The sequence below is a fragment of the Dipodomys merriami genome, unplaced genomic scaffold (genome assembly GCF_024711535.1).
Source record: "Dipodomys merriami isolate MVZ:Mamm:240054 unplaced genomic scaffold, mDipMer1.0.p SCAF_9, whole genome shotgun sequence".
NCBI classification, from domain to species: Eukaryota; Metazoa; Chordata; class Mammalia; order Rodentia; family Heteromyidae; genus Dipodomys; species Dipodomys merriami.
The window spans coordinates 21,917,143-21,937,404 of NW_027206512.1; the positions used below are offsets into that span (position 1 = coordinate 21,917,143).

At 37.5% G+C, this 20,262-nt stretch overlaps 1 protein-coding gene across 1 annotated transcript; it reads right to left on the minus strand.

The window, feature by feature from the left end:
- Positions 1-1,330: 1,330 nt before the first annotated feature.
- On the minus strand, positions 1,331-12,903 carry Areg (amphiregulin). Its single transcript, XM_070012245.1, has 7 exons — positions 12,852-12,903; positions 10,204-10,315; positions 9,047-9,289; positions 5,610-5,811; positions 4,926-5,081; positions 2,743-2,851; positions 1,331-1,538 (listed from the first exon to the last, which is right to left on the minus strand). Exons 2-6 carry the CDS (start codon positions 10,262-10,264, stop codon positions 2,758-2,760), a joined length of 756 nt encoding a protein of 251 aa, XP_069868346.1. The 5' UTR covers positions 10,265-10,315; positions 12,852-12,903; the 3' UTR covers positions 1,331-1,538; positions 2,743-2,757.
- Between the last annotated feature and the right edge of the window lie 7,359 nt (positions 12,904-20,262).

The window sequence follows — 20,262 nt, forward strand, 5'->3', positions numbered from 1 at the left end:
TCTCTTGACTTAACACTTTAGTTCAATAATTCAATAATACTGAACTAGTTCACTGATGCTTCTCAGACCTCATCTCTCCAGGAAGTGATCCCTAAATCCTTTAGCTTGCGCAGGGTGAGTTCCCAGGGTCCCAGGGTCCCTACTTAACACTTCAAGCTAGTTGCTATGGTGCTGTACTGACAAGATATACCCCTCATGCCAATAGGTAGTAAATTTCTTCAAGGGATTTTCTATCCTTTATCCCCAGGACTATAAATATATGTTCTGAAACAAAAATGTAGTGAATAAGGCTGAGGAAATTGTATTCCAAAGATGTTTAAACTGAAGTAAATCAAAGGCTCTCAATGTTGGCTTTTTAAAGGAAACATGTATGGACTCATTTAAAATAGAAACATGAGCAGTTCTTCCAGTGAGAAACTTGGGAGTGTGGGTGTCGGGACCACCAATCCTCAAGTGAGGGTTTGTGCAGCTGAGGCTGAGAGCCAAGTGGTTGGATGATCACGAGGAAGGGATTTGGTGAGTGGTGTGCCATTCACCAAAAAGTTCTTTAGGCACCTTTATGTATTAAGTTCTGTGGAAGGGTTGTTGATATTATGCCTTTCGTCAAAATATTCTCCTGGATATTATAAAGTGTATGTTGTCTTATACTCAGCTAACCTGACAGTCACCCAGGCAGCAGCCTGTATGGGACCTCACAATTTTAATGGTTTTGAAAGAATACCCACCAAATAACGTATATAGTGTAAAAGAATAGTGGCAGCAAGGGAAAGGAAGACATGTGTTATAGGTCCTCAGGCACTCATGTCGAGAATCTCAAATGTAAATACTTTCTAGTTCTCTAAAAGTCCAACTTTAGTAATACTTAAGCCATTCTTGTCAATTTATCTATGGTGATATTGGGTCTTTGATAACAGAGGTCACACCTCATCTTGAATCCAGATGCTTTTCATAACTAACTAGACTGGATAGGAGTCCTATATGGAATAAGAAAGGCTAGTTTGGAGTTATTAATGTTAGTGAGGGTTGTCAGATACTATAACTTTCCCATTAAGAGTCCTTTCTAAAGATGGGTATGGTGCTGCATGCCTATAATCCTAACACTCATGAGGCTGAAGAAGATCACAAATTCAAAACCAACCAAGGCTCCAAAGTGAGATCTTATCTCAGTAAACTAAAGAAACAGAGTGCTTCCTAAGGAAGACTAAAGCAATTTCTGTTAAAACATGTGGGAGACAGCCATCTTTTCAAATGATCAACCACATGTTAGCAGAAAAATATCCTGGAGTATCAACATTAATATTCAAACTCTTAGTCTGTTTGATTAAAAAAAGTTTAATGAGCTATAAAATAAATAAAACTTCCATTAAATATTAAATAAATTATTTACAAATTGAAAAAATACTTTTCATCTCCATGCATCTCTTTATGTACGCAAATATGACTTAGCATAAAAGTGACAATTAAAGTTTGTTTTCTTAAATGGACTGATGTTTGGCTGTTTGGTGGTGGTAACTCAGCTGTGACTCTGTCCTGATACCCTGTGAGGAGACAAAATGTTAGCGGTAAGCACAATTCCAGCATAGCCTTAAGAAAATTCTAAAGAAAACCCAAGAATCAAATTGTCTATTACTTTTTTCTAGGGGGGGGGGGGTCTTAGGAAAACTGGAAGATGTTTTTCAAAGACAAGATTTCACTGTAACTTAAATCTCTCTTTCACTTCTTCTAAGTTATATTAATTACAAATGCTTATACCATTCGTATGAGATTCTCCTTAATAAAGCAACAACAGTCAGGAAAAATAGTTTTCCTAGCCACATATACACAGTGGATCTAATTATTAACAAAGTTTAAGTGGTTTGGTGTATTATGATATACAGTTAATCTACATTAATGAGTGCCAAGAGTATAATAATAGTAGCTACCAGCTAATAGGCATCCACTATATGCCAACACAGACTAATCTTTTGCTAAAATTATTCTGGGGCCTAACCAAAAAATATGTGATATTAAATAACTACAATTCTGTTCTTACTTGAGGGTATTAACTTCAGCACATCAGCCAGTACTTTAAAAATGATGCAGTATATAAATATAACTTGATTTGAACAATTATCCATTTCAGAAGTTAGGAGATTAAGTCTGTAAAAGGCTTAAATCATAACTAGCTCCATCAGAAAAATATGGAGTATTCATTAAAAACAGAAATGCTAATTCAGTGGAGTTAGGGTAGACACAGGAATATACTAACAAGCATCTCAAATCCCCTGAAGGCAGAAAATCGATGTGTTAAGGATGCACTATCATCTTTTCTAAGTAACTGAGGAAATAAAGTTCTTCTTTCTGAATAACTTTCAGTGTGTCCTTCATTTTTTACTCCATTCATTCCTCTTTCCTCTGCCAGTTTTCCCCATTCACTCTTTACTTTCATTATCAATGAAATACAATCCACTGGCTCCTTACTTGCAATATTTATTTTACTCCTTCTAGTATTCTGATTACTTACAATATTTCCTATTAAACATTAAGTTCCTTGAGGATGGAACTGCTATCTCTATTTCCTTTTAAATACTGAATAATCCATAGCCCATTCTCAAAATTAAACTCAATTTCATACCTAAATAAACTCTAATCAAGTCAGTGTTCGTAGAATATTCATCATTAATGACATATTACTCTTTTTTCTTGAGGTAAGAGTGTACCTTTCAATATTATAGGATATGATCTATCTTTTAAAAGCCATACCTGAATCATATTCATTTATGCTAGTGCTTGTGAATTTCCATTTTCCTGTCGAAGTTTCTTTCGTTCTTCTGCTTCCCCTTCATATTCTCTGGCATATCGTTTTCGAAACCTTAAGAGAACAAGATACTCTACTGTTATCAAAGTTTTATTCACTGATACAGTGATAAAGCTTTTCACAAGTACATAGTGTTTTCTGTGAGTTCCTATAGCTAATTAAGCCCTCTGTACTTCACATTAAATCAAGACTTAAGCCCAACTATAAAATATTCCTAGTGATCTTTTTTTGTTGTTGTTGTTATAGGAGCATTAAACTAACACATTTCCAGAACACAGATTTAAACATGCATTTAAGATGTAAAATTTCGGGGCTGGGAAGGTAGCTCAGTGGTAGAGTGCTTGCCTTGCATGCATGAGGCCCTGGGTTCAATTCCTCAGCACCACATAAGCAGAAAAAGCTGGAAGTGGCACTGTAGCTCAAGTGGCAGAGCTCTAGGCTTCAGCTGAAGAGCTGAGGGACAACGCCCAGGCCCAGACAGAGTTCAGGCCTCATGACTGACTGGAAGGCCTCAGGCATATCAATATGTATTTTTTTCCCTACAGAATTTAATACAGCTTCCATGGACAAATGGAGGAGAAGACAATGGCATATAGTTTTACAATAGGAGTGCTTTGTACTTACAAAAATTGAATTTAGGTGACTAGAACTGTTAAAAACCAGATTACACATTATTTGAACTTCTTTGCTAGTTTTATTTATTTGTTTTCTACTTTTCAAATGCAAAAGTTTAAAATAATCTTTTGGTGTTGTAAAGGCAATTCTAACTTTAGGCATTTAGTTATTCTACTAAACATTACAACTAAGAATTTTTCTTGTGATATCTAGGAAAACAATTTACTTTGGTTGTGAAAATTAATGTGGCTCACACTTTGTGTTTTGATTCAATAATAAGAATTTGGGGAAAAATGTTCTAAGGAGTTCCAATGACAGAAATTCCATGTTTTTTGCAAAGGATTAGTTATCTCAAAGTTGAACAGTTAGAAGTTTAACTAGAATGTGTGTCTGTCCCTTAATGTTAAAGGATCGTGGTTTTTCTGAGATCTTAAAACCATTTGCATGTCTGCCTTGACCTATGAGAAGATCAGAATAAATTTAGAGCCAGCAAAAAAAAATTTAAACTGAATGTCAAGCTTTTTGTGCCCAAGAAAACAGTATTTATGTGCCCTTCTATCATTTGTTGATCTGAATGTAATATAATAGGCAACAATGACAGAAGATAACCCTTGTTTCCTGATGGGTAGTAATGGCAGATCATGTGCACAATCCGGTTGTTGAAATACTTTACCAAAACCTAAAATTAGAATAATGATTCCATTACTTTTCCCAAGCTCTAGTAGCACATGAGTCACCCTAGAGCCATTCATGTCCTCCCCCAACTTCTTTTATTCAGTAACTGCTATTTGACAGACAATGCCATTTTGATGGTAGTAATGCCTACTACCTAGAACAATCTAGTTCTTGCATTCTTTGTTCATGAAGCGCAATGTGATGTGTTGTTGGGAGCGTAGGGAAGGCACTATAGGAATGAACAATAATAGAGTTGTCTTGGCTTCCTACACCATGCCATTATGGAGGAAATGTTTTGATTTTTAGTAAGTTCCCACACTATAATATTTGCTGATGACAAAATCAGCATAAGCTGTAGCTAAATTAGAACCATGCTAAGAAATTACTAACTCGGAATTCTGCATTATAAAATGAGCACAGACCTATCTGCTTTGACCTGCCCATCTTAAGCTCTTTGTGATTTTTAGTATTAAAGCAGTGCATTTGATACTATGAACCTATTAAGAAGAAAAGCTTAATTTCTGCGTAGCTGGTTAAAGCTTAAAAAACTCACAGAAGGTACCAACACATTGGAGATTCAGCCCTAACAATAAGCAGAAATCACCAATAAATCATCAGTACTTAAATTTTAAAAATCTAGTTCCAAACAGGTTTTGCATACTATATTTCACTGGTAACCAACGCAAAGTAAATTTTGACTATGTGCTCTTCAAAGACCACAAAGCACCACCACAAGACCACAGGAACTCATCTGAGATACCACATTAGCATGTAATCGAAATTCTAAAACAAAACAAGCTGCCATTATTTTACGGGAAGTAAGTGGCAGCATACTCACTGGACTGTAATGACAACAGCGATGGCAGTAAAGCTCACGGCAGAGATGAAGGCAGCTATGGCCGCAAGTGCGATTTTTGACAAATCACTGTCAACAATGCTCTGAGTCTTCATGGACTTTTCTCCACACCGCTCGCCAAAGTAATCATGATGGCACCTGCAAACAACCCACATTTAAACATTACAGTTACTGAGAAACAGTCTATGTACTTTAAGGTTATGACTGGAAGTCAGTTAATTCCAACCCTTTTTTAAAAAGTTATGTCATATATTTGTCTTTCAAATTCCGAGACATAGAAGGCATTCTAGTTAAAGATCTATTAGTGTAAGAACAAGTTGAGATTAGTTTGGGTGTGATAGTCCAAGAAGACACACCTTGTCATTCTTTGTGCTTCGTTTATGACAGCTGAGGACTTCAATGACTTGTTAGTCAGTGGATTGTACTACCATTTACTGTGGTTTTGCAGGGATGGGGGAAGGGATGAGGGAAATTCTATATTTTTTAATGGTTCTATTTTAACTGGTTACATAAGTACATATACAGTCTTGGCCCATAAAGCCTAAGTATTTACCATATGATCTTTTAATAAAAAGTGTGCTAGCACTTGGCTTTCACCTTGAAGATAGGTGGTTTCAGATATGGCAGAGGAAATATGGGAATTTTATTAAACTTTTCAAAGCTTACTTGCATGTTACTGCATCCAAGTTCTCTATATATTTGCATTCTCCATGAATGCAGAAATTTTGAAATTCTGCATCACATGGATTTTTCTTCTTTTTGTTTCTTCTATTTTTTCCATTTTTGCCTCCTTTTTTCTTTCTTTTTGGTTTATGTAACGACTTCTCACTTTCTGTCTTGTTTTTCTTGGGTTTAACAACCTGTTCAACTGGAGAAAAAAAAGACACAAGATTTACTGTCAACAGACTCTCTTCATCTTAAAAATCCTGTATATACATGAGACAAAGAAATCATGAGATTCAGATGACTGCAGAACCTGGAAAAGCTGTTGCTGCTATTGATGCATCACATACTGCTATTATTGGTCTTTTATATAAATATAAATATATACATATATATAATTTGAATTTTTGGAAACTTTAGCTGTGCTGTCAACTTTGGAAAAAGTATCTCAGTTTACCGTGTTGAGTTGGCATTGTACAGAAATTAATAGCCATATTGGTCTAGAAATGTTAAACTTAATTTTTTTCCATTTGTACAGGGGTAAACGCACTGTATTAAGTATGTAAGGTCTTATCTGCGTGGGTTTGATTACAGAAACTAATAAAGTATTCTCTAAATAATGAAAAAAAAAGAAATCATGAGAGTCAGAGCTCATGGGAATAACACTATGCTTGTCTCATTATTGAACAAAACATACACAATCAACTTACGTAGAGCGTATCTAGGCTGTATCTGAACAACTTCATTATTTTATTGGTTTATGCTCATATTTTGAATTAATTTGTATTATTATTAATTATTGCTAATAGTAGTTTCATGTCTATGAAAAACCATTAAACATTTCTAATAATTCCTCTTTTTGGGGTGTACCAGTACTGCTCAAGACTGGCACTCTACCATTTTAGCTACTCCTTTATTCCCAGAACATTGCTAGTTAATTGGAGATACGAATCATTCAGATTTGTCTGTTTGGGCTCCTTTCAAACCATGATCTTCAGTGGAGAGCCTCCTAAGTAGCTAGGATTACAAGCATGAGGTACTGGCTTCCAGTGAATTTCTAAGGCAAGCCAAGTTTTTGGTAGTGAACTTAATCCAAATCGTTGGCATTATTATCCATAATGTATGGATGAAGGAACTGAAATTCAGTGAAGATAAGTAATTTGTACCAGAACAAGCAGCTAGAAAATGAAAGTGCAGGGATATCAAAACCTATTGTGTTTCTGCTAAACTAACTGTCTTTTCTCTTAGATAAGGGAATGTCATCAGTTAAAATGGAAGCTGAGGTATATTTTTTTTATTTTATTTATTCATACTGGTCTTGTGTTCACTCTGATAGTTAAGACTTAGTAGATAATACTTGAGGAAGCAAAAAACTAATCTGTAATTTTCAATTTTTTCCAGTCCTTAGTTACAATAAATCATAAATGATATTTTCCTTGGGCTGGTTCTTTGTTGTGGTCTATTTAAGAATAGGTCACCAATATTTATGTTCTATGTCTCAGTTTTACTTTAAATGATCAAGCCTACAAAACTTTGTCAAGTTTGATCACACACTAAAAATGGGAAAGTTTCCATTTAGTGCTGTGCACCAGTCTCTTCATAGGTTTATATATTCAAGAATTTAGCAAACAGAGAACCCAGTGAGAAGAGGGGGAAAAAAATCATAAAGATCATGTGACACCCATTAAATTGAAAAACAGTGAAAGTTAACAAGGGTATCAAAGATAGAACCTCTGTGATCAAGGGAGTGACTTACAATATTATGCATATTTAGAGAGGTTGTAATAACAGATATCAAGTTAAAGGTAATGTTGAATAAGTGGCCCTAAGATTTTTACATTGAACTTTCTCTGGTGAATACAAAAGCATCAATTAAGAATAAGTCCTCCAAGAGAACATTTTAAAACGAGTATTTCTGCCCTTCACTGGATAGATTACAAATCTCAGAGGGAAATAAGTCACTACGCTGAAGTGTGGCAGATGTTATATTCACAGATATTTACTGGAACAGCATGTGTTAAGAATTCAACAAGGATTGGAAAAGATGGGGGCAAATGATAGAAGGAGTGACACATTGATACACTGATAGAGATGACTTGTTATCATAATCTGACTTACTAAACTGTAACCTCTGTACAACTACTTTAAATATATAGGTGTATATATATATATATATATATTAAGTTCAACAAGTAGTCTCATTATGCTTTATAATGCAGTGTTGAGCACTTGCCATTTGCCCAATTGTTAATTTATTGGCCTTCAGAATTATTAATTTTAAAACATCTGTTGTGTGTGTGTGTGTGTGTGTGTGTGTGTGTACGTGTGTGTGTGTGTGTGTGTGTGTGTGTGTGTGAGTTGTGGGGCTTGGGTGCTGTACCTGAGCAGTTTTAGCTCAAGGCTAGAGCTCTGCCTACCACTTAATTGAAGATAAGAATCTCATGGACTTTCCTGACCTCTTCCTTCAAACTCCAACATAATAGAAGAAAAAGAGTGTTATCTTTCTTTGGTATTCTCATTTAAGGAAAATGTCTTTTTTTTAAAGACAAGTAAAGCAAAAGTAAAGGAAATGATAAGTACCATGACAAATGGTGGAGGGAGGGGAGATTTTTTTTAAAAAATAAAGATTTTAGCAGCATAAAAATCTATAGGCCGAGTCCAGTGCTGGTGGCTCACACCTGTAATCCTAGCTACTCAGGAGTCTGAGATCTGAGGCTCAAAGTTCAAAACCATCCTGGACAGGAAAGCTTGTGAGACTGTTATCTCCAATAAGCTACCAGAATATGGGAAATGACATTGTGGTAGAGCACTAGCCTTGAGCTGAGGAGCAGAGGGACAGCACCCAGGCCCAGAGATCAAGACTCACAATAAAAAACAACAATAAAAAATCTATAGTACTTTTTTTTCTTTAACATTCCTAGAAGGCACGATTAGTAGTTTCCCAAGGTTTGGCAATTAAAGGCTAAAGTTCAATTGTGTCCTGACTCATTTTTTCTTTCTGCTTCCTTCTTGTGTTAAAATGAAGTTGTTTGGGGAAGAGGGAACAAATGCTAAGTTAAACAAGGAGCAGATTGTGACAGTTAATGACTACCTGTGCAGCCAGAATGGAGGTCATGTGGCACAATGGGGAAGAACATAGTATCTGAAATCAACATACTGGAGTTTTAAATCTGGCTTAGCTGCTGCTACCTGTGTGCTACTTTGGGAAGTACCATCTTTTTCAGCATATATCTTTTACAGCTATAAAAGGAGAACAACTAAGTTGTTAGGAAGATGAGACATAGTGCACCTATTAATGCTCTGGATATAGAGGAACTCCTTAGAACTTATGGTATGTAATTGACATGCATGCAGAAAAACCACTAGAAACATCCATTGGAAGCAGCTTTCAGATAAACCCATATCACAGAGACTCCATTTTCCCTCTGTGGTCTACTCACCTCTGACTGAGTCATCTACAATATAGCCAGATGCTTGTGGTTCATTGTCATACTCTTCTGAGTAGTCATAGTCGCTCCCAGAGGACAGTTCACTACGGGAAGGCTTTTCACTCACAGGAGAAATCTCCCTTTCTAAGGACATGTCACGTCTTGAGGAAACCTCAAGTCCATCAGCACTGTGGAAAAACAGTTCCCCTTTTCCAGAGGAGGTCTCGTTGAGGTCCAGTCCAGCAGCATAATGGCCTTCAGAGAAAGAAGAGGCAAGGAAGGTGAACTGTGGTACTTTTCTCAAAGCCAGCTAGCCGAGTGAGGTACAAGTGTTTATGTTCTGATATCAAAGCACTTATTGAACATGTGCCATTGTGTGTGCTTATGATAGCAACTTTACATTCTGCCAAGAGTATTTTACCCAGCTTTCTTTTCCAGATAGTCTATACTAGTTTCCACATTTAAAAAAGAAAAACAACAACAACAACAAAAGACTTGCCTGATGAATCCAACATAATCACTTATCTGGGAATGGCTAACCTTTGTCATCACTTCACATTCAGATTATTTGTGTTCTATCCGGTCCTATCCTGATAAGTTCTACCTACAAGTGACAGATTCTTACCAGGTGTATGTGTTTTAAAAGCTTATGTACATGCAAAGTAAATTGTGGCTGATAATAACAATTACTACAGTAATAACCAGTGATCTTCCACTCTTGTTTCTACACAGTCAAGTTGAGCACTACGAAAGACTTTTTGAGTTTCAAGCCCCTGCTATCTCTTGATTAACATGGGGAGAGCAACAGGTGGGGTTTTAGTCCGTTGGGACAACTGTGAGTCCTAGTAGAAAGGTAAAAATAAAATCATCTGACCGAGGAGATAGAGAAGTCGAGGCAGGGGGGCACACTGGACCCAGGAACGAGTCACTAATCCTGTGTTTTGTGTGCCTCTGTGTGTGTGTGTGTGTGTGTGTGTGTGTGAATCTGTCACACTTAAGGCTGAGATCAAATGCTCCCTGAGGTCCCCATCAGCTAAAAGTACAGGGTTCTCCTCTGGTTCCCTGTCTGATCCTCTCTCCCCCCGGGGAGTCACCGGGCCGCCTGGGGACACACGGTTTGTGTGCAGGTTTAGGCAGAAGCCGCCCTGCCATCCCCAGCAGGTCCTCACCTGAGCAGTGGATCAGGAGCCACAGCACCACGGGCGCCTGAGGCGGCAGCGAACTTCTCATTGGTCCTCCGGATGGCGGTGTCTGGGTCCCCCGGAGCAACTCGGACGCAGGCTACAGATGGGAAGAGGAGGGGGATGCGATGCAACGGAGGGGAGAAGAGGGAGCGGGCGCCGGCGTGGAAGCCAAGCCCGGCCCGGCTCGCAGGAGTGGGGCAGCCGGCGCCCTGGGCCACCAGCCTGTGGATCTCGGGTTATGGCTCGGCTGCAGCCAGTGAGGTGCGCGGAACATTCCCCAGGCGCGGCGCGCACCTGCCGCTTTATAGACGGCCCGGGAGGGAGTCACCGCCCGGGACGTCACAGCTGTGCGGGCCCAGGGCGGAGGCGGGAGTCCCTACTCCAGCCCCACGCGGGGCCCCACCTCCCTCCCGCCCTCCCTCCTGCCCGCCCTCCTGCCCTCTCTCCTGCACCCACTGCGCCGGGAGGAAATGGAAAGCAGTCTCTGGCTGGGAGGAGAAACCTTGTCCCATTGGAATAGCAGAGCAGGTTGAGGGAGCGGGAGCCGACAGCCAAATGCCCCCATTCCACAGCATCGTAAAAGCAAGACACAGCGCACACCTTTGTGTTTAATTTGGTCGATCTTGGGTTGATTTTAGATTTACCACAGACAGGGATTAAACTGAAATGTTCTATACTTGAAGAGCAAGGAGGATGTTGCAATGTGACAGTGTTTAGTTACTTATTTATTCTCTCACTGTCTTTCTCTGTGCCTCTCTGTATTCTCCAGTCTCTGTCTCTTTGTATCTTATTTATTCTCTCTGTCTCTGTGTCTGTCTGTCTCTGTCTCTCTCCTCTGTTTCCCTCAACACCCAGCCAGTACTGGGGTTTAAACTCAGGGCCTGGATGCTATCCCCGCCCCCTTTTTTTTTCTCTAAGGCTGGCATTCTACCACTCGAACCACAGCTCCACTTCTGGCTTTTTTTTGTGGTAAACTGGAGGTAAGAATTTCAGGGAGTTTCCTGCTCAGGCTGGCTTCTGATCTCAGCCTCCTGAATAACTAGGATTTTAGGTATGAGCCACCAGTGCCATTGTTGCCTGAAGTCTTGAAAGAGAATAAATAATCAAAGTTCCTTAAACGAGGAGAGAGGCTTGTGCAGAGGAGCTGCTTCTGGTAGGATGGGCTGTCTCAGTTAAGGTTCCTTCCCCACCTACTATTGTGAATTTCCAGAATTTCTAACCATCTCCCTGCCATTAATATGGTTGGCCTTCCATCATTGCCATGTTCTGTACTTAGTTTTCTATACACCATCTCAATAATCTAAGGGTTACACATAAGGCCCCAGCAGACACAAAACCAAGGGAAGCAATTCATAAGAATGATACATCCCAGACGGATTTGATTGATATTTATTTGGGTCTGAAATCTTTCCCCTGCCCTTCTAATAAAGGAATTTGAAAAGAGGGTAGACACCTCATTTCCTGATTGTGCCAGACAAACAGCCTTTTTAGGAATGTTGGTTACAACGCTTTTCTGAGAAAAGCACTATAGAAGCTTATGTTTTCAAGGTTTTATCCCTGTGAGTAGGCTACATCATTCTATACACTTAGTAGGATGAAGTAAATTAGCCATCAAATGCACCTCTTCTTCGATTAATACTTGCCGCAAGCGAATTATGTATATTTGTAAGGAGTGAGTGTGGGGAAAGAGATTAAATGACGATCACCCACAGGCAAGTATGTCACACTTGGTATGGGCCAGATACATAGAAAAACTGCTCTAATGCATTAGTTAAGAGGCCTCAGAGTGCCACGGAAAACAAGTGCTGATTAATTTGCCTGTAGGTGTCATGGAGAGTTGCTGGGAAGACAGGTCCCTTGAAGGCTTTCCTAGTAGCAAGATGGAAAGATGGAAAGAACACATGACTCAAGGTGTGAGACACGTGGGAACAAAGCTCGGGATGGTGCACCGCCCATTCCAGGGTGAGGTAGGGGCCTGCACTGTCATCTCTTTGTGGCAGATGAAGTGATTGTGATTCAGAAAGATTCAGAGACTTGCCCACAGATTTTTTTTAAGGTGATGGTGGAGATTTCACTTAAGGTACAGCTGAACTACACTGCTGGGCACTGGTGTGTTCCTTTATTTGGCCAGTAAATAGTGCTTGTACAATGTGATAGTTTGATAATGTGTTTCTATTATGGCTAACTCAAACTTTTTATTATATGCATTGCCCTCCATTTTACTTTTTATGGAGATATATGTAGGTTGTGCATATTCAGTAATTTCTTAGAATTGTTAGAAATGGCTCCGTTTTCCAATTGTCAATTCAGGAGGAGATAATTTACATTTTGCAGCACAGAAATTCACAAATGGGCACCCAAGAACATAATTATTAGAATGGGTTTTTAAATCAATCTCCAATTTCTGTTATACACATTTCACCAAATGCCAAATTACTAACTCCAAGACTCTTCTGTGAGTAGGAATAAAAATGCCTAAATTAAATGGGTCACATGAGATAAGCTAATGTAAGCAAGTAGTACAGACCCTACCACCTGTGAATGTGCAGTAAATGGTAGCTAGGACTGTGAACCGTGACTCTGCACTGAGCATGTTAAAGAACTGAGTGACTCCTCTAATTGGAGCTACTCACATAGCAAGTGAAGTAATCTTTCAATATTTTCAATCCATGAACTCTGTACACAATTCACATGAAGACTAGCCATTTAGAGAACTTTAGGGTGCATCATAGAGTGGTATCATCATATGCATCACAGTGCAGCACCCATTTATGTGTCATGGAATTCTGGAATATGGGCATGAATAGGAAATCAAATCTATATAAATGCAGGACTATACTCTTCCTGTGAGGCTGAGACAAAGGAACAATTTCAACAAATTCAAATAGTAAAGCGGCTTCATTCTGATACTTTGATAGTTTCTTCATCTACTCTGAAGTTAAGGGAAGTCCTAACCAATCCTTCATGTTAGGGTCTAGTTGGTGTCCTATTTAAAATGTATAGGAAAAAACTCTTTTTTTTTTGCTAAAAGGTATGCTATAGAACAAAAAGTGTTATAATGAATGTGTTCATATACTGTTCTTAAGGTTTTACAAAAATGTTTGGGTATTACATCATGTTCATTTTTATGTCAATACACAAATCCCTCACTAAACCACTATTAAGGAATTCTTCAATGTATACATAACATTTCCTTCTATTGTTAAATACATTTTAATACATTAGCTGTTTTTAGAAATCTATAACGTTCTACTTTTCAATGTGGTATTTATCCATGTTAAAGAATATTTGTTTTGTTTTCATTTTTTTTTTTGGGTCCGGTCATGGGGCCTGAACTCTGGGCCTGGGCACTGTGCCTCAGCTCTTCAGCTCAAGGCTAGCGCTCTACCACTTGAGCCACAGAGCCACTTCCGGCTTTTTTCTTTTTGCTTATGTGGTGCTGAGGAATCAAACCCAGGGCCTCATGCATGTAAGGCAAGCACTTTACCACTGAGCCACCTTCCCAGCCCTGTTTTCATTTATTTTTAGATGGGAAGCCTTAACTGACTGGCAGTTGGGTCACTTGTTATACAAATACACTATTATGTTAATATGGCTAATATGAGAAATGCAGAAGTTATGATACCACAGAAATGATATGAACTACATTTACACAAAAATGTGAACCTTCTAGGTATTTCATTTTCCCATCAGATGTATTTTGAGAACTAGGCATTAATCTTCACATTGAAAGTAGAACTTTACACTATTTTTAAGAGCCTTATTTTTAAGAGGAAACATAAGATACAGGGAGCTGATAGTTGTGGTAGGGTTTGATGTACAGTCAAAGACACTCCTACACATAAGGCATTCTTTGTCACTCTAGAAAATAGCAACTGCTGGATAAAATGAAAGTGTGTGTGGGGAATCATCTTATTGAACAACATAGTGTGTATTCTGAGAGAGAGAGAGAGAGACAGAGAGACAGAGAGACAGAGAGAAATGGACATGGAATGAGGTACCGACCAGATGAAGATCTTCAATTGTATATCAAAAACTGTGTAGGATTTTAAGATATTGTATTTAGAAATTTATTTTACTTGTCATCTTTTGTATACCTCTCTATGCACTACTAGCAAAGAGTTTCCTTGAGCACTGCGAGGACAAGAATTGGTGAATCAGCATTGCTAGAGGGCATTCCCTAATGTGAATTCCATTCCCCTCCATTGATTCATCAGACTTGGGGTGGGGTCCAGACCTGTATATGTTTTTGTGAGAACTCTCAAGAAAATCTGATGAGCACTCATGATGTGATAAAGAATTACTCCCTTAGGGGATACATAAGTGAGAAAAAATGAATTTCTGCATTCAGAGAGATAACTAATTAGCGGCCCACACACTTTCGTATTTGGAAATTTTGCTGGAACTCCACAGAAAACTTAAACTTGCTGAGCAGGACAGTGAGCTAAATGAGGTGACACCTATCTTATATTAAAAAAAGAACCTAATGTTATGAAATGATTCAAATACAATTCCTGTTGATGGGGATTGAGTCTATTCATACAAATGTGAATAGGTGAAAAAATTCATGTACTTGTTGAAGAACCAATTTTGTTGTCCATGCAGTATTGCATATCTGTAATCCCAGCATTTAGGAGACAGAGACAAGATCCAGAGTTTAAAGTCTGCCTGGGATACATAATAAAACTGTCTCAAAAAAACAAGGATAAAAATCTAGAACCAGTTTACCACATACATGCACTGAGTCTAGAGAAAATCATTGTAAGTTCTTACCAATTTGATTCTGAAAGTAAAGCCACTGAAGTGGATATCTCCTTACTCTCATACACTGAATTAGGAGGCATATAAATTTTGGCATGCCATTAATTAACTGTAGGATATTTTTCCATTTCATAAAAAAATCAAAATTCAAAAATAGTTTTTAATCATCAACCAATATAGTAATGAAACAATTGTACCCACATTTTCTGTTCTGTCCAAAAGATAGCTTACTTTCTATTTTACTCCAATTATAACATAATCGATACTGTGTGATGGCCAATTTTTCACGGTTGCCGAATTCTCCTATATTGCCTCTCTTATTACTTAAAAAAATCAATAACTGACATATACCAATAAGCATTGTAACAGTGTTAATGATTCATACTTGCTGCCTTTTCTGCATTACAAGTATAAATAATCTCAGTAAACATGCATTTTGTCAATACTGAGATTTGAACTCAGGGCTTTACAGTCACTAAGCAGACTATATTTAAAGCTTTCCATCTGTCCCTTTGTGTTAGCTGTTTCCTAGATAGAATTTTGCTTTATGCCTGGGCCTGCCTTGACTATGAATCCTCCCATTTGTGCTTTCTTACAGCATTGCGAGAATAGGTACACATCATCAAGCCAAGTCATCCATTGAGTGGGAGTCATATGAACTTCTTTTGTTCCAGTTGGCCTCAAACCACGATCCTCTGATCTCTGCCTGCCAAGTGGCTACATACATTATAAGCTTGAGCCACCTTGTTTAGCAGTGCTCATGTGGTTTCAGAAAAGCTAAGTTAACTTATATATTTTAATGTACTTTTCCATGAACAAAAGAGGCTTTTGTTTCATAGCTGAATAAGAATTGAAATTTCAAGTTTAAGTTAAAAAAAAAACTAATGTGTTCCATGGGCCACTTTCTCTATGGTCTGTCCTAGATTTCCACAGAGGACATTGTCTCTGTATGTCAAACTTTCTAAAGCTTTCTGAACATGTGCAAACCATGAGGCCCAAAGAAGAGAAAGCAGTTGTTAATATGAAAATATGAAGTCATGCATTGAATTTAAAAATGACCAGTATGTCTTTTTTTTTTTTTTTTTGGTCAGTCATGGGGCTTGAACTCTGGGCTTGAGCCCTGTCCCTGCTCTCTTCAGCTCAAGGCGAGCACTCTACCACTTGAACCACAGCGCCACTTCCAGTTTTCTAGTGGTTTATTGGAGATAAGAGTCTCACAGACTTTCCTGCCTGGGCTGGCTTTGAACCGTGATCCTCAGATCTCAACTTCCTGAATAGTTAGAATTATAGGTGTGAGCCACTGGTGCCCAGCTCAGTATGTCTTTTTGAGATTCTAATTTCAATAACTATTGTCTTAAGCTTAGATTTTTGTGATAAATCTGTTAGATATAACTTCAGTTCTATATTTTTTTCCTTCTAATGGAATCACAAACTCATTATTTTGGTCACTTTTCAAGATATATGAGACTTTTTTTTAAAGTATCAAGTTGCTAGACATTTGGAAATAGTCAAACACTGTTTCTGGTGAATTAAAGGAAATACTAGACTTTTTAACAGCACCATTAGCCCAAGCTAATCCTGATAAGGGTGATAGACAGTCCTACGTCTCTAATGTGCCAAACTTTTAAAAACTATAAATTTGATCGAATATTCCATTTTAAAATGACATTCAGTAGAATTCTTTAAAAAATACAAAAATTAGAAACTTTGAAGATATGTATTACCTAAAATTGTATGTTGGAAAAAAATTGTACAAGAGGCACTTTATAAAGCCATAAGAACTGTGTTATGTGTTAAAAGCTGGGCACTAATCTCAACTACCTGGAAGGCTGAGGTGGGACAAATCAAAATATGAGGCCATAACTGTGTTATGTGTTAAAATCTGAGCACTAATCTCAACTACCTAGAAGGCTGAGATGGGACAAATCAAAATTTGAGGCCACCTGTAGCCAAAACTTAGCATGATCTCATATCAACCAATAAGCTGAGTATGTTGGTACTCACTAGAATTCCAAGCTACACAGAAAATACAGATAGGAAGATTTCAGTCTAAAGCTAGCCCAGGCAAAAAGAAAAAAAATCAACATGAAACTATATCCAAAAAATAAATTTAGTAAGATCTGGGACTGTGGCCCAAATGACAGAGCATTTGTTCAGCAAGCATGGGGTCCTAAGTTCAAACCTAGTACCACCAAAAAAAATTCCTATGTTAAATTTTGTTTATAAATCAACCCAATTTGAAAGTCTCTGGAAGTACAACTATGCAAAAATTAGCAGATATAATTTTGTAAGATGTAATTTTGTAATTGCAGGTGCAAATTACAAGATACCCTTTTTTTTTGTTTATTTTCCAGGTGACAATAGTTCAGTTTGTATAAAAGTGTAGTTTCACTGTTATTTTCTAGGAAGAACTTAAAATTATATGAATGTTTCTATATTCACTAATTTTGAGGAGTGACACACAGGATAAAAAGAAAAGGAAGCAATAAAATGAAGAGGAACCTATAAAAGAATGATGACATTCAACAAAATCCCACTCTTTAAAAGAAGCAAGAAAGTTGTACAGAGATACATTTATTGTTATTAATGAAATTTATATTTATTATATAAAAGTTAAAATCATGTATAAATGGTATGAACATAATGCATTTACAAATATTTATGTACAAATACTATGTACATATGAAGATATATACATAGGAAATTCTGAAAGGGCGTAAAATACTAACAATACTTATCTATTTGTTAAAGAATTAATTGCTTCTCTGTCTTAATATCAATAAACAAATCATGTATTACTTGTACTTGGTAAGGTTAAAAAAAACACTATACAAGAAGATGGTCTCCAAAGTGAACTAATTTCAATGTGGTTTCCTAATTGGATACGCCAGTTCTCTTAGTGAAACATCCGTCAATTCTGTGGGGGAAATAAGTCTACTTAGCTCTTGGCTGTTTCCACTATTTTTGTGGGGGTGGGGAGTGCACGTGCACACACATGCACACCAGTCCAAGTGCTTGAACTCAGGACTTAGGTGCTGTTCCTGAGCTTTTTTGCTCAAGGCTAGCACTCCACCACTTGAGCTACAGCTCCACTTCTGGCATTTTTTGGTGGTTAATTTGAGATACGAGTCTCATAGACTTTTCCTGCCTGGGTTATCTTCAAACCCTAATCCTCAGAAGTCAGCCTGCAGAGTAGCTAGGATTATTTACAGGTGTGAGCCACGGATCGGCAACATCTGTACTTATCTCACGACAATGATTATGTCATAGATTCTACTCAGTATCTATTTTTAATCTCCTTTTCTAGTAACAAACCCCTGATTTCACTGAGATGGGCAGTGAGCCCAACTAATACAAGATGTCTCAGAATTGATGTTGGCCTTGGGCTAAATACTGCCAGTTATTATGATCAGCTGAAAAAAGTAATGGATGTCTTCTTGAAAGAAATCCCTGAAGGTTCACTCCTATCATCCTTCCCTCTTGAGTTCTTTGCAAGACATGTAAGAAAAGAGAAAACTTTCATCTATTTTAGCATTTATTATTTTAGTTCTTCTCCTATATACTGCTGAGCCCAATGTCAAATTGTTCATCAGAAAACGATGTTATATTCATTGTGTCAATCCTTTCTATGGCAATGTCCTGCAGCTAGAAACTACTGGTAGCAACTACTGAGAACATACCCACCCATGGGTGTCTTGTGAGGATGAGTTAGAGAAGATTCCCAGGATTTGGGATTGTGTTCAGACGCTTGGAGGAGAAGTTCAGAAAATAAAACTTTGCTTTGGATTGGATGCTATCAGTGAGTTGGTATACTTCTGTGATTTGATTTTCTAAGTAAATCAACTGTGGAAGGAGAGAGACTAAAGCTCTAATGATGTTAACAATCAGTTGTCACCTGTTCTAGCCAGGATACTGGGGTGTTTTGCATGGTTGTGGCTTGGACAATGTTCCTGTTTTGTCAATGGTCAGTCATAATTATAGATGGTCTTGCCTTGCCTTAATCTGTCATGACATTGTATCCTTGTATAATGAGTTAATGGTGAGAGAACTTGTTGTGTTCAGTATAACATAAAGGCTTAGGTGATAATACCAGACCACTCCTGAATGTCAGGAGTTGCTGTTTCATTCCACCTATAATGGTGCCCAGAACATGATAGAAGCTCAATTAATGTTCAGTGAACAAAATGAAATAAATTAACAAGTATTTAGTAAACAAATCAGGAACATGGGCTTGTTATCTTTATTTCATAGTTAGCAAGGTAACATTTATAGCAACTTATATCACTTCTAAAAATATTTATTTTTTAAAATTATCTTTACATAGTTGTATAGAGGAGTTTCCACTTAATAAAGCAATTTATGAATACAATGCATCTTGATCAGTGTCACCCCTTTCAACATTCTCATCCTTCTCACCCAATCCTTCCCTTCTTTTTCTTAATCTTGTAGAATATAAAATTGAATTCTTGACAGCCTTCTCCCCTCCACTCTTGCTTCTCCTCTTCATTCATCTACCCCTCTCCTCTTGACCCTACCCTACTCCTTTCAACTATCCACTTCCTGGGGTTTAATTTGTTGAACTTTGACTTTTTAATGTAACTACCAAAGCTAAATGAAAGAGGTACTTGAAAGACTATGGATAATTAATTGTGTCAAACATGGATAATTTCTGAAAACAGAAGAAGCAAAGATGCATTTTATTCATCTGTTCATTACCTTTAATTCCTACATTATTTAAAAATATATCAGATGTTTTCTATAAATATTATTTACCACAGTATACAGGTTCTGAGGTAGGAATAGAAATGCATTGAGTATTATATTTTTTCAGAGGGAATTGAGGTCAAGGAAAGGGAACAAATAGAGAGAGGGAGGGTAAGGGAATATAATCCTAATATCTAATGTACATATGTGAAAATGGGAACAGGTAACATGAAGGAATGGGTGTGGTTGGAAGTGATTGTGGAGAATGATGAAATTCAAGTGACATTGATCCAGACATATTGTATTAATATTGTAACCAATTGCACTAATATTATAACTAACATATTGAATTGAAAGCTTTGTACAACTACTTAAAGATAAAAAACAAATAGAGCCATATATAAAAATTAGCATTCATAATTATGAAGCCATTCATTTGAGTTTATATTCATTTTATAGCAAGATGTTTCTGTGATGAAAAGAATACATTTCAATTATAAATTCATCCCATAATTGAGGTAACTTTTATTGAGAGTTTATACTCTAAGCAGTCTATAGATCTGTATCCTAAAATCCTCC